The sequence below is a fragment of the Antedon bifida genome, chromosome 7 (genome assembly GCF_963402885.1).
Source record: "Antedon bifida chromosome 7, ecAntBifi1.1, whole genome shotgun sequence".
Lineage (NCBI taxonomy): Eukaryota > Metazoa > Echinodermata > Crinoidea > Comatulida > Antedonidae > Antedon > Antedon bifida.
The window spans coordinates 10,623,967-10,638,081 of NC_136232.1; the positions used below are offsets into that span (position 1 = coordinate 10,623,967).

A 14,115-nucleotide genomic window follows, 5' to 3' on the forward strand; every position below is an offset into this window, starting at 1 on the left:
AACTTTCTTTTAGTTTCAATGCTCCTTCTTTCTTTAATTCTCTACCTTTAAGCATTCGTAACTCTCACCAATTTCTTCTCCTTTAAATCTCTTTTGAAAAAACACCTGTTTCACTCTCTGATTTTGTGTTTTTATAGTTTATTTTGTATTTACTGTTTGTATTGTTTGAGGGTCCCTAATGATCAGCTGATGCTGGATGGACCACCCTCGTAAAATAGTGTTGAAATAAAATTATGATGACGATAATAATAATGATGACAATGATGATGATGATGATAATAATAATGATGACGATTATGATGATCATGATGATTATGACGATGTTGGTGATGAGAATTATGATGATTATGACGATGATGATTATGATTATGACGATGTTAATGATGACGATTATGATGATGACGATGGTGATGATTATGCGATGTTGTTGATGATTAATAAATAGGCCTATGATGATGATGATACATTGATAAATACTGTACGTTGTTCCCTGTATCGGTGGGTTCTTTTGCTTTATAAATGCCAAATGACCGATCAAAATATGAAACCAATTTAATTATAAATGTAATATTTTTGTTGTTTTTATACCAAATTCTGTCGCCGTCGTCTTTTTCAACGGACCGACAATTGATGAGATTCACAAATTTAAAAGGGCGCCAACTACGAAATGAAAATAGGCGCCATGTTTCGTTTATCGAAAAAAAGAACGATGGTTGCCATTTTTCAAAAAATGATTTTGAAATGTTTGATAATTAAATTTACGTGTGCCGACTAACAACTAATATTTAAGGTATGTATTTTGTCAAATATTTTTGAAAAATAATCCAGCAGTCAACGAATGTTAATTTTTGTTGTTTGTCTTTTGTGTAAACCGTAAAAAAACAATAATATCTCGAATGTTCCTGTAGTAGTAGATCGGAGCTTTGGCTAGGCCTTGACAGGTCGCGCCCAACAAGCAGTTACAAAAATAACAATATTTAAGATGTTGTCATTCTTTTAAAACTACCTGGGTATGAAGTGAAATTGTCTTGACATATTGCAATGTTTATAGTTTTATAAGCATTCTAAATGTTACAATAATACCGCTTTTAAAAAAAGTATGGACATTTAAATTATGAGTAGGTAGGCCTAGCCTGTCTGTTCGGTGCGATAGGCTAGGCGTAGACTCCGTGTGGAACACCGGGAAGGAACAGCGCCAGCCTTGGGGCTAACTTCGAGTTGTTCCGCCGGTTGATATTATTTTTAAATCAAAATATTTAGATTTTAGTATATTTATACCTGTTGGTCACGTTTAAGTCGAGTTACATTCATAATATTTATAAAGTGTAGATAAGGTAGTGTAGTGATTGTAATGTTATCATTTTTTATCATTTTGCCGTATAGGTAGGTAGGGGGTTAGAGGGGGTGGGGGGTTGTTGGGTGGTCGAGACAAAAAGGTAGAGGTGACATCCATCCTACTGGATTCTTTTATTTGTATGCCTATTGCATTTTTTTGTTGGCTAGGCATGTATGATATTTAATTATTACTATTTTTTTACTCTTACAGACAGGGCCATCATGGTGGTGGAGGGCCCATCTGGGTTGATATTGTCGTTGACATCAGCTGTGTCAATGAATGCGAGGGAGCTCAGCGAGAATGATGACCTGGCCACTAACTTGACCCTTGACCCCTACCTTGGGTTTACCACTCACAAGATGAACCCTAGGTATGTAGGCAAACAAAAAACAAATTGTTTTCATTTAATTCATTCCTGTTGGTTGTGTCATAAGCAAGCAACAACATTCTTCTGTTGTCATGTGACTACCTATTCAATCATCCCATTCTAACACTATCAATGGTTTTTTTTCTTTCAGATTCAGACCTATTGGCCCAAGGCCTGACGTTCTCCGAGCCGTTCTAGAAAAGTTCAAGAGGGACAACGACTATGAAGCGGCATTTGACAAGTACATGTCTGGTGAATGGGCAAAAGTGTACTTTCTAAACAAATCCAAGCAACAAACCAGAGCTACTAAACAACATGTATGTAAAGCTCTGTTTACACTTTACAACTTTATGTGAAAAAAATGTGATATGCCCATATATGCCTATATATATCATTTCATATCACTACCATATTTAAGCACATCACACTTTTTGTGTCAAACTAGTTTGATAGTGTAGACAGATCTTTAGGGATCATCAATAAAAAAAAATTTGCGTTTTTGCAATGCCGCAGTACAAACACTACTTATGAATGTTGGGTCTAATCCCACATTTTTATTTTTAATGTATTAATTTGGGTTTTTTTTCTACACACAGGTTTTTCGTTATTTGGCTATGTTTGATGATCTTGCTGGATTTGAGGTTGTGCCTTGCTATCGTTATTCTCTAGAGGGCGCTGGTGGTAAAATAATCGCAACTAGGGAATGGTATGCATCTTGAGACTTTGTTTTTATTTTTATTTTAAACACTCCACTCTATGAGAGTATTCTATAGATGAGGATATATAAGAAACCAAATCATTGCAACGAGAGAATTGAATGCATTAATTGTATTCTGAAGACTGGCCATGTTTAACACTTAACTATGAAAGTGTAAATCTCCGTCTACACTCTCAAACTTCATGTGACAACAAAATGTGATGTCCCCCAATATGGTAGTGATATGCTTAAATATGGTAGTGATATGACATCATCGTGTCCATTTATGGGCAAGTCACATGATTAGAAAGTTCATTTAATAACCAAAATATTTTCTTTCCAATCTCTCAAGGTGCAAAAATGACAAAATTGAGTTACTAGTTGGTTGCATTGCAGAGCTCACTGAAGAAGAAGAGAACACATGGTTGAAACAAGGAATAAATGATTTCAGTGTCATGTACTCCACAAGGAAAAACTGTGCCCAATTGTGGTTGGGCTCGGCTGCATTTATTAATCATGGTAAGGGGTTATAATTACTATGTGCTATCAACTTGTTTTATCTTTATATCTATCAAAGCAGGATGTAAAGAATCCTTCCTTTGTTCAGTGTACAGTAGTTTAATACATTCATTCTGTTATTTCCTTAAAAACAAACTTTGTATGCGAGTGATCCATGAGTGATTTATCACCAATCTTTTTGTTTCGGTTCAACAAGCATAAAACAACAATGACTTAAAATAATATTGACTTATTAAGAACATTTATTCTATATTTTTTCCCAGATTGCAGACCAAACTGCAAGGTAAGTAATCTATTGTTTATTGAAATTATTTTACCTAAATTGTATAATAAGTATATACAGTATAAGTATACTGTAGTGCCGGTAGTGGTCATGCCTCTTGAGGAGCAGCTTCAATGATTGTTCTCTTGCAATTTATTGGGAAAACACTTGTCTAAATTTTGCCTCTATTCACATCAGGTATCCACTCTGAGTAACTTGCAATTAGCATATAAAAAAACAAAGCAATAGTTCTGGTGGTGAAATAAGTCTTCTCGGATAAGGTCTATAAACTTTAAACTATAAACCCTGTATCAGGGGGATTACCACCTATCTAATAGGACAGTGATTTATTTACTATTGGTAATCCTTGGACACTTGTACCTAAAGACTTAAAATAAAATACAGACCCTCATCCCAAACAGGTAAATACAAAATATTAACTACAATCATTCTTATTTGTTCACAGTTTGTATCGACTAGTCGTAACACGGCCTGCGTCAAAGTTTTACGCGATATCAAGAAAGGGGAGGAGATTACTTGTTTCTATGGCGATGGCTTCTTCGGTGAAGATAACTGTTGCTGCGAATGTGAAACTTGTGAAAGGTGATAAAATATTTTAAAACTAACTTATTCAATATTTGCTCTTATAAAATGTGATTGACTTATTGTTAAAATAAAACTTTTTTTATAATATTTCATACAAAAGGAGACACCAGGGTGCGTTCAAGCGTAGCGAATCAACAGAAAAAACGCCAGATGGAAAGAGTAACTACCGCTTCCGAGACACAGATAATCGCATCATGCGAATGAAAAAAGAACAGCATCCAATCAGTCCAAGGCGGTCTTTAAATGGCACGATTAAAAAACCTATCAGTAAATATGGTATGTAACGTTTCATTTAGTTGACAGATGTTGAGTTTTATAAATTGGCCAAAATCACCTTAATTGCTTAAACAGTATTGTAACATTGCCTTTTGTCTTGATTATGCCAAGCAAAACAAATTTTCATTTTAAAGTGGACCAATAAAATTTCTTTCTTCTTAAACACAGAGCATCATTTAACTGAATTAGTAAATGATTAGATTTAAGCAAAGTTGAAGTAAAGTTGTTTATTTTTTACAATTTTATTAGATACATTTAGGAATAGAGGTGAAGTGGACGTACCAGATATGTCAACGTCCCCAACGTCAAAAGACCTTGTAGATATCGTCGCAGAACGCAAAGGAATCGCACGATGTGATGCTCAACTCTTATTGGCCGAAGGATATAAACTCCCAGAACCAAAGCTTCTCATTACGCCAACAAAAATTATTCCATCTGACAGTGTTCGCATCGAGGAAGCCGACACCTACCTTCGAAAACAAAACTCAAAATTAGACTCTAGGTTACAGACAGTTATGGAGCAAGATAGCGGATGGCAGTCAAGCGGCTCCGATAGCGAGATCAGTTTTAAATTTACCTCTTCAAAACATTTAAAGCAGCGCAAACTAAAGAAAGCAAAACATTCTCGATTACACATTACCTACGAATCTGAAATCTCAGATTGCGAGACAAAACTTAAAATTAAAGGAATTTCAAAATTAAAGTTTTATAAACCAAGTAATTCGTTCGGAAGTTTAAATCAGGAATTGGGGAGGAATGACAAGTTGTTTGACGGTCACTTGGATTCTGATTGCGAATCGGAAGGGAACAACGATATAATATGTGAAGATGATGTGAAAAAACGAGAAAATGTTCGTTACAATGCTGAATTAATTAATCAGACCAGTACTAGAATTCCAAGATTGCGGATTACAATGAGAAACACTGACTCTACAAAATCACAAAATAATGATAACAAACGAATTACCCGAGGGAAAAAGATTCTGACACCCGGAATGAGAAATTTACGGAAATCAACAGAAGATTCAGCAATTGAATTCAATTTAAAAACACAGTGCACAAATAATAGCAAGAAGCGATCATCTTTTCATTTGAACTCAAATCCGACTCAAAACAACTTGGGGCGCAGTAATTCCGACGGATGTAGGCTGTCGGGAAGGACGTTAGATATCCATGAACGAAATCACTGCAACATTCGATCGCGATCAACCTCTAATGATGAGAAAGCAAAACTTGTAGGCTTCACGTATTCGTCGTCGCCTGTTGACACACAACGCGTCATTAAATGTTCGTTAGAATCCCCAACAACGCCAAAGAAACGAAGAGCTATACATTCATATGAATAATTTTATGCTTTGTTGGTTCATAATTGCAATTTAGAAAAGAAATATTTTCTTTATAGATTAGGAGTTAGTAAATTTAAAAATTGTTATATTTGCAAAGGTCCCATGTTCACCATTTCCGTAATATTCACTCTCACACTGCAATTTTAATTTAATTTCAAACACTACATTTATTTTTATAAAAGGAAAACGTAATTTAAGTTGTTTTTTAACTCTTAAAAGTTTTGAAAATTTTTGATGCAACAGAGATTAAAAATGATAGCTACTGTTTGAGTAATTCAATAGTTGCACACTAATGTAGATTCTATTCTTCATCGTATCTGTTAGAATTTAATATTTTTTGCCAATATGACAATTTTTATTTAGGCTCAAAGTGGATGACACAACAGAAACAATAACATCCGTACCATTATAAGGTGTTTAAACGTGTGCGTACACAAGTTTATCAATAGTCGGTCGTGCGCCAAAAAGCGGTGCCGTTACATGGTTACGCGCGCGTACAAAAGCTATAACATCAGTTTTTTACGCGCGCGTGCAAAAGTTGTAACATCAGTTTTTGGACGCGCGCGTACAAAAGCTGTAACATCAGTTTTTAACGCGCGCGTACAAAAGCGGTATTATCAGTTTTTGAACTCGCGCGTACAAAAGCTGTAACATCAAGTTTTGAATGTGCGCGTATAAAGGTTTTTTGGTTGTTTTGGTGTTTTATTTGTGACGTCATTGACAAGATGTGGAATAGTTTACTTATCGGTCATTCCTATTTTTAGTAATTTTATAAATGGGTTTTTAATTAAGGGAAACAGTCGCTTAAATATAGAAACTAGATGTATGTACATTGTTTGTACTTCCCAACCAGCATCGTCGTACGTTCCATTTAAGCAAATTATTGTTTTTAAATTCGCTATGCTTCGATTCAGTTTAAGATTGTTTGCGTTCAAATGATTTTGAAACATTAAATAAGGAAGTAGTGCATAATGTGTCGGCATTTATAGTTTATTCAGTCTTTATAAGTTTACAGAACATTCTGTGTTATGTGGGTGTTGGACGGAAACTTAAGCCCTGTCTACATTATCAAACTAGTTTGACAAAAAAAGTGTGATGTGGCCAAATATGGTTGCGATATTCCCAAATATGGTAGTGATATGACATGTCCATATATGGGCACATCACATTTTGTCACATAAAGTTTGATAGTGTAGACAGGGCTTATGTCTTTGTATTTGTATAGCTCTTGTTTTTGTTTTGACCCACGTGACTTGTCTATAAACTTTACAGTGAATCAAAGTTTGTCTCACTTCGGTGCTTACCAAAGCGGAAGTTGTTTTTTTGTCCGTTAATACAAATTGCAGAAAAAACACCATTGCCAATGTAAAACTTTCTATTATTTAAATGCCCTTGTTGTAAGGCCTACCTCGATTCTTTTATGCGGATTCATATTCTGAAACGGATTAATAATGAAGTATTCGAATCACTGAACAACAATACTACTTTGTTTTCGTCCGGTTTTCGTCCAAAAAAAGTAGTTCAGTTAGAAATATGCAGGTGTGGTGTATAGTTGGCATTCATTAGTGAGCCGAGAGAGAATTACCATATTACAGGTAGAGGTGAATTATTTTTTATATTATACAACTTTAAAACAAGCAGGTAAGAATGCTTGGTATATGGATGTTTCTTTTTATTGGGTCCTCATGTTCTGCTGAGCATGTAGCTGACCATGCCTCCGTGATTATCATTGGGGCTGGAGCTAGTGGACTGCAGGCAGCACAAACTTTAGTGGACAACGGTATTGAAGACTTTATTATACTCGAAGCAGCCGATTATATCGGCGGTCGTGTGCGCGATGTTGAGTTTGGCGGAATACGTGTTGAAATGGGCGCACATTGGGCTCAACCAGTTGGAGGTGTGGTGCAGGAGAAGGTCTGGGAACTTGGGATGGAAACACACCAAAATAATTGGTACTCGCTTGCTGTTTATAACAGTACGGGGCACAATGTCACAGAAGAAGCGATTCCAGTTTTTGACGAGGTATGTCCATAATGTTTACTCAATTGTATGCCATCAACATATTCGTGTTTTTTTTATTTACCATTAAAAAACGACATAATCCTAACAAACCACATACATTCATTTTGTTTTTATCGTTTTACCAAATTAACTGTATTTTTTTAAAAGGTATCTGACAGTATTCTTGCTGCCTTTAGTATTGTTGACGAACTTTATGAGCTGAATGATCCAGATATGCCTATCCGTTCTGGGTTGCGTACAGTAGGCTGGCTCCCGAAAACCGACATCGAGAAGTTGATAGAATGGGCCAGCTTAGACTTTGAAAACGGTGAAGACTCATACGTAAGTTTAGTATTTAGTATTTTGCTAAACTCTAGTAGGATGGAACATGGCGTCGTGATTTGTCAAATTACTTTCTTCGCGCGACGTATGTCGTACTAGTTAAGTTGCGTACTGGTTACGTTGCGTACTACTTAACGTTGCGTACTAGTTAACGTTGGAATTGAGCTTTTCGTTCCATATCATCAAAAAGAAGAAAAAAAAATGAAATAAATATTTATATTCTGATATGATAAAATTTTTAAGTATTTAATATACTCGGCTGGTATCACCCGATATTTTAGCATTGGTAACAAAATATTATTTTTTTTATTCTGTGTTATTCCTTTTCATTTACAATAAAAAAAAAAGGCGTGTTGGATCACCAATCACGCGTATACTGATACTGGTGGCAGATAATATTTTCATTTGTTATTTTTGTAAGCAAGTGCAATGGTTTGTTTACTGGTCATTTCTATTATTTATTTATTAGTATGCCTCACTAAAGGTTCACTCATACATAGCAGGAGAGTATGCTAAACGAGTTCCTGAAGCCGATCGGTCCACTATGATTACAGATGAAAGAGGCTATGCGTACCTGTTCAACGCAACTATGCCGTTCTTGAGCGACGACGAGCTGAGGTATGACGACCATGGTAGAGTCATCAAAGTATTAAAGTCTTTAATTACCAGATAAATATATAGGTCAAATGGCATACAATTGATACAGTAAAATCATGGTTAAACTCAATAGATAATCGAAGGTCATACAGTTTGTTTTTAAACTTTGTCCTTATCCAAAGTGAGCTCAAGCTTTACAAGAATCCATTCAGTTTCTTACATGGTTTTCAGCAATTGATAGTCTGAACAAATAGTAATAGTTTTGAATGTATGTTTCTTAAGTCTAGTCCACACTAGCAAACTGTATTTTACAAATGGCGAAAAGTTTTGCTATAGTGTAGCCCAGTTGATAAACTTCGGCAAATTGCCAAAAATGGTTTGCAAAAGTTAGGACATGCCATAAAACAATAATAATAGTATTTGATTATAATTTTGTATTTAGAGCAAAAATTGTACTGAACCAAAAAGTACAAACTATTGACCAATCTGGTGAGGACGTCGCTGTCACGTGTGAAGATGGCCAGGTCTTCAGAGCACCACGTGTCTTAGTTACAGTCAGCTGTGGCGTGTTGCAAAATAAAATGATCGAGTTCATACCAGAACTTCCCGGATGGAAGGCGAGAACCATCAACCGATACGAGATGGCGTCTTACTGCAAGATCTATGTTCAGTTTCCATCTAACTTCTGGGGTGACAATGAAATCAACTTGCATGCCAGTAGTCGTAAAGGATACTATCCGCTATTTACCAATCTGGAAGCAGAAGGTACGCTGGTGGGCCCTGGTGCATTGTGTTACAGTTTGATAACATAAGATAAGAAATATATATATATTTGTTCAATAATTACAATCAACTCAACTCCCTTTTAATTTTTTTGTCATTCTCTCTTAAAATTAATCGTCCAAACTCTCGCAACACTGACCCTTTTTCCCTTTTCCCTTGTCGAATCAACGTAACTAAAAATGGGTTTATTCAAAGATTATCCAAGCTAGGCTATACAATTCAATTTCTATAAGTATAAGACTATTTTTTAAACAGTTTTTCAGTGTTTCAATTTTTAAATCTAAAGTTCTTAAATCTTTTTTTATTTTGCAATTTTTTGTATGTTTCATATTTTTGTATTTTACTGTGTTTTTATGTCTATATTTATATTTAAATATTTTTAAGGCATCCTATAGGCCTAATTGGCGATTTTCACTGTTGGATGCCGTTGAAAAAAAAAAAAGTGGAAATGTTGTTGCTCTTGTGGGCACTGGTGTCAGTAGTCCTGTCACCAGGTATCGAACAATAGTAAACCGTCATGACGTAATTTGTCTTGTTCAAAAATTGTGTGGAAGGGATAAAAATACAAATATTTGAGACTTAACTTAACTGATTGATATCATCTTTCAGGATTGTACCCAGCCGGATCCAACATTCTGCTATGGGAGCTAACTGGTGACGAGGCTAGGCGAGTAGAAGGTCTTACTGATGAAGAAGTTCAAGCCGAAATACTCGCAGTTTTACGGGTGATTTACGGAAGTAACAATGTACCAGAACCTATTGATATTATGGTGTCTCGTTGGTCCAAGAATCCATTAACCTTGGGTTCTTTTTCAATTTGGGCACCAGCTATGGAAGAAGAATGCTTCGAGAAGATGGAGTCCCGCGTCGGAAACGTTTTCTTCGGTGGAGAATATACAAGCGAAGATAATGGTTATGTACAAGGGGGCCTAGACAGTGGTAGACGAGAAGGGGAGAAAATTGCGCAATGTCAACAAGGAGGAGAATGCCCTGAATGGGATGCGAATCAGAGCTGTTTCTGTCCAGCCGAGGAAGAAGAAGATGATGACCCAAATGATGTTAATATTTATAAGGCTCAGCCGTTATTGTTATTGTTTACTTATTTTATGTACTTCATATCATTGTGAAAACTACGATGAAATGTTTAATTAATATGTCGTTTAAAGTTATATTTTCATATCCACACAAATTAGATTAGAAGAAATTAATATCTAAAAAATAATTTAGCGTTTTCTTTATAATTGTAATGTTAATATTTCTTATAAATTGGAAGCATCTGTGTTGGATATCAATTTACTTTCATTTTTCATATTGTTTCGTAGACTTTCGTAGAAACAGTGCAGCGAACTGCGCGTACTTACACATCAGTCGTCGTTAGTGCATGCACGTTCTCTGTTACACATCCGCATTGTAAGCACTTAGTTTGGCGGCGCATAATTCCCTTTTCTGCTAAGGGCAGGTCATCTATAATTTGTAAAAAAGCAAGTTAACTATAATATTAAACTTCCAAATAGGAAATTGTTTTGTTGCTTTGTTGTGAATTACAAGCGTATCGATCTAAAATATGTCTGACAGTTCGTGGAATGTCGCATTGCAAACAACAATCAAATTTGAATTTCCACTCAAAACTCAAATTTGTAAACAATGAGGAGAAAGTTTAAGTCTTTTTTATTGAATTGTTCGCAGTCACGTGTGTTGTATTGTTAACCAAATTATATTTATTGTTGGTATTTCACAATCTAGCATTATTTTGTAATGCGACAATCATTTTCACGGTCACCGATTATTTGAGTTGACATGTTCATGTCATCGGACTACATTGTCATTACTGCTGTGGCGCGTAAAGGCCTACTACTTCGCAGTATAGCATGCAGTTGAGTGACCCAATGCCCGTGTGTATTGTATTCTTTATGTTGATAGTGCGGATATGTTCCGAGACAACCACAGACAGACCAAAAGACCGTGATGGTGAACCCATATCGGTTTTAATCATAGGGGCTGGAGCATCTGGGCTAGCTGCAGCCCAGACACTGGTCTATAACGGTATTGAAGATTTCGTAATCTTAGAAGCAGCGGATCGTATTGGAGGTAGAGTCCATGATGTTGAGTTTGGAGGGATACGTGTTGAAAGGGGTGCGAACTGGGCCCAGCCTGTGGGTGGGTTTGTACAGAAATTGGTCTGGGAGGAAGGCATGAAGACCCATCAAAGTAATTGGTTTTCAATGGTTGTTTACAATAGCACAGGTCACAATGTTACAGAAGAATCTCTTCCGGTATGGAACCAGGTAAGAGTTTTGTAATCATGGAGAGGAAATGTTATTATTTCCTCTATAGGCCGCCGCCTTAGCCTATGTTATATATCTTGCTTGCTTAAAATTACGCAGGGTCCGCGGTAAAACTGCGATAAACGTTTAGCATACGGGCATAATTTAGTGTATTCAAGTTGCCGTGATATTTTGGAATTTACGTGTGATTTTCATAATTACGACCATTATGGGCCTCCGTACTTCGTAATATTCGCCCCTGGACTTTACTATTTTGTTTAGGTTAGACAAAGGTAGCAAACGTGTGTTCAAGCGGGCCTTATTGAATTTACCGCCAAATTAGGACGTCTGACCAACAATAATGTCTTATATAATACATTTAGGTCTACTATTTTAAATGTAAATAAACTGCTGTATATGGCCTATACTAGGCTAATGTTTTGTTTATTTCTTTAACAGACGACTGAAGCAATTACGAAGGCTCTTTCGATTGCTAGTGACTTAGTGGCTTCACATGATACAGACATGTCAGTAAGAACTGCTCTTAGATCCATAGGATGGAACCCGATGTCAGAGATGCACAAGACCATTGAATGGGCGCTGTTGGACTTCGAAAATGGCGATATACCAGAGGTAGAGAGAGAAATATTAAGCTTGGTTTCCACTAGGATGCAACGCAAGTACGTAACGCAAAGCAAAGTGATTTGACCAATCACAAGCTATTGATTATTCGAACAGTCGCGTGTCAACTCGTTTGCGTTGCGTTAATTACGTCCTTGCGTTGCTTCCTAGTGGGAACCAAGCTTTAGGCCTACATACGCCGTGCGCAGACACCATGCACATTGGAGGCCTTGATAAAACTTGGTTCCCACTATAACATACGACGTACATGTACTTATAATCAAAAGCGACTATCCGAACTGTTGCTTGTGGTTGGCCAATCTATTGCGTACGTCCTTGTGTTGCGTTCTATAGAGTGAAAATTAACCACATTTTAAAAACAGAAAACACAACATACTAAAAAAGAATATGAGTACGAACTTCTTTGGTTTTCTCAGTTTACATCCTTAAAGGCGAACGAAATGATGGCAAATGAATTTAAGAAACGTGTCCCAGACGACGAAAAACCGACGTTGGTGATCGACCAGCGTGGATACAAGTACATATTCAATGCAACAATGCCGTTTCTAAGTGACAAGAACTTAAGGTAGGTCAAACGAGGTCAAAGTTTGCATTTGAGATATTTTCGATATTTGTTAATGTTGATATCCGACTTAAAATTGTTACTCGTAATTTTACTTTTTCAGTTCAAATATTTTTCTAAACAAGAAAGTACGAACTATTGACCAATCGTCTGGTGATGACGTCATCGTGACATGTGATGACGGTCAGGTTTTTCGAGCATCCCGTATCTTAGTTACCGTTAGTCTGGGCGTTTTACAAAATAGTAGAATTACATTTATACCAGAACTTCCTGATTGGAAAATTAGAACTCTGAATCGTTTTCGTATGGCTGTTTATAGTAAAATTTATCTTAAATTTCCAATCAATTTCTGGGGAGACCGAGAGATTATTTTTCACACCAGTAATGATAGAGGACGGTACCCGATCTTTACTAATTTAGAAGCGAAGGGTAAGTTGCTTTTTTCAAAATCGTTTTACTGTATAAAAGGAATAATAGATTGAAAATAAATGTTGCATAGGCCTATCTACTATAGCTATATGACCGAACATTTAGCTTACGATCAACTCGACATCAATAAAGAGATCAGCGACAATAATAAAGATATTATCTTTCATTCTCCAAAACTTTTTTTTTTAATTATTATTTTTTTAATATCAGGATTGTTTCCAGCCGGTACAAATATTCTGATGGCCGAAATTACCGGCGCCGAAGCTGAACGAGTTGAATCCTTGTCAGATGACGTAATCAAATGTGAAATCGAGGCTGTACTACGCGGAATGTTTGGAGAGGGTATTCCCAATTCTACCGACATCCTAGTATCTGGTTGGTCACGGAATCCTCTGGTGTTAGGTTCCTACTCTCTTTGGCCACCGGAAATGGAGGTAGAGTGTTTCCGAGCGAAAATGAAGTCACGTGTCGATAACATCTTCTTTGCCGGAGAGTGTACAAGCGAGGATAATGGTTATGTCCAGGGCGCCCTTAAGAGTGGAGTAAGAGAGGGACTTAAGATCGTAAACTGCCGAAATGGGGAAGATTGTCCACAGTGGTCTGGCGGCAACCAATCATGCTTCTGTAATGCAGCAAATATATTGTCTTTTGAATTACATTTATTCATCAGTATACTCTACATTGTTGTATATTTGATGGAAGAAACATTTTAATGAGTATCGTAATTAATTGATGAATTATTCGACTTTTAGTTTGACTATACCACCCGCAGAAGCTTGTTTTTATTTTTGTTTTTTTAACGTAGTGTATGCTACAAACACGTGGTGGGGGAGGGGATATTTTGAAGGCTATGAATAGATAAGTATTTCCATGCTTGAGAAGCTTAATGATCAACATTATAGGCTAGTAGGCGGACAGTAGTCAATTAATTATAGTTGTTTCGAATCGTCAGTATAATACATACATTTCTCAATGAATTGTCGCGTGGTGGTAATAAGTAGGCCTAAGTTTTAAGAGCAATGACGTTTATATTGTTCAGATGTATATTAAATTGTAACGTTCTATATAATATTGTTCTTTTTGATT

At 36.2% G+C, this 14,115-nt stretch overlaps 2 protein-coding genes across 5 annotated transcripts; both read left to right on the plus strand.

Moving 5' to 3' along the window:
* Window positions 1-684: 684 nt before the first annotated feature.
* LOC144848873 (uncharacterized) lies at window positions 685-6,383 on the plus strand. 4 transcript variants are annotated; one of them, XM_078705821.1, is made up of 9 exons: window positions 685-790; window positions 1,547-1,706; window positions 1,855-2,020; window positions 2,300-2,409; window positions 2,753-2,919; window positions 3,183-3,202; window positions 3,648-3,784; window positions 3,888-4,063; window positions 4,313-6,383. In XM_078705821.1, exons 2-9 carry the CDS (start codon window positions 1,558-1,560, stop codon window positions 5,407-5,409), a joined length of 2,022 nt encoding a protein of 673 aa, XP_078561947.1. In that variant the 5' UTR covers window positions 685-790; window positions 1,547-1,557; the 3' UTR covers window positions 5,410-6,383. The 4 variants fall into 4 exon arrangements, with proteins under 4 accessions (XP_078561947.1, XP_078561946.1, XP_078561948.1 ...); XM_078705820.1 differs by having other exon boundaries at window positions 711-790; window positions 1,551-1,706; XM_078705822.1 differs by lacking the exon at window positions 685-790 and adding an exon at window positions 928-1,010 and having other exon boundaries at window positions 1,551-1,706.
* Window positions 6,384-6,993: 610 nt separating this feature from the next.
* LOC144848900 (uncharacterized) lies at window positions 6,994-14,066 on the plus strand. Its single transcript, XM_078705852.1, has 10 exons — window positions 6,994-7,431; window positions 7,579-7,752; window positions 8,222-8,370; window positions 8,792-9,114; window positions 9,742-10,255; window positions 10,979-11,417; window positions 11,856-12,029; window positions 12,455-12,603; window positions 12,704-13,029; window positions 13,240-14,066. The coding sequence occupies exons 1-10, from the start codon at window positions 7,057-7,059 to the stop codon at window positions 13,740-13,742; spliced, it is 3,126 nt and encodes a 1,041-aa protein (XP_078561978.1). The 5' UTR covers window positions 6,994-7,056; the 3' UTR covers window positions 13,743-14,066.
* Window positions 14,067-14,115: the final 49 nt, after the last annotated feature.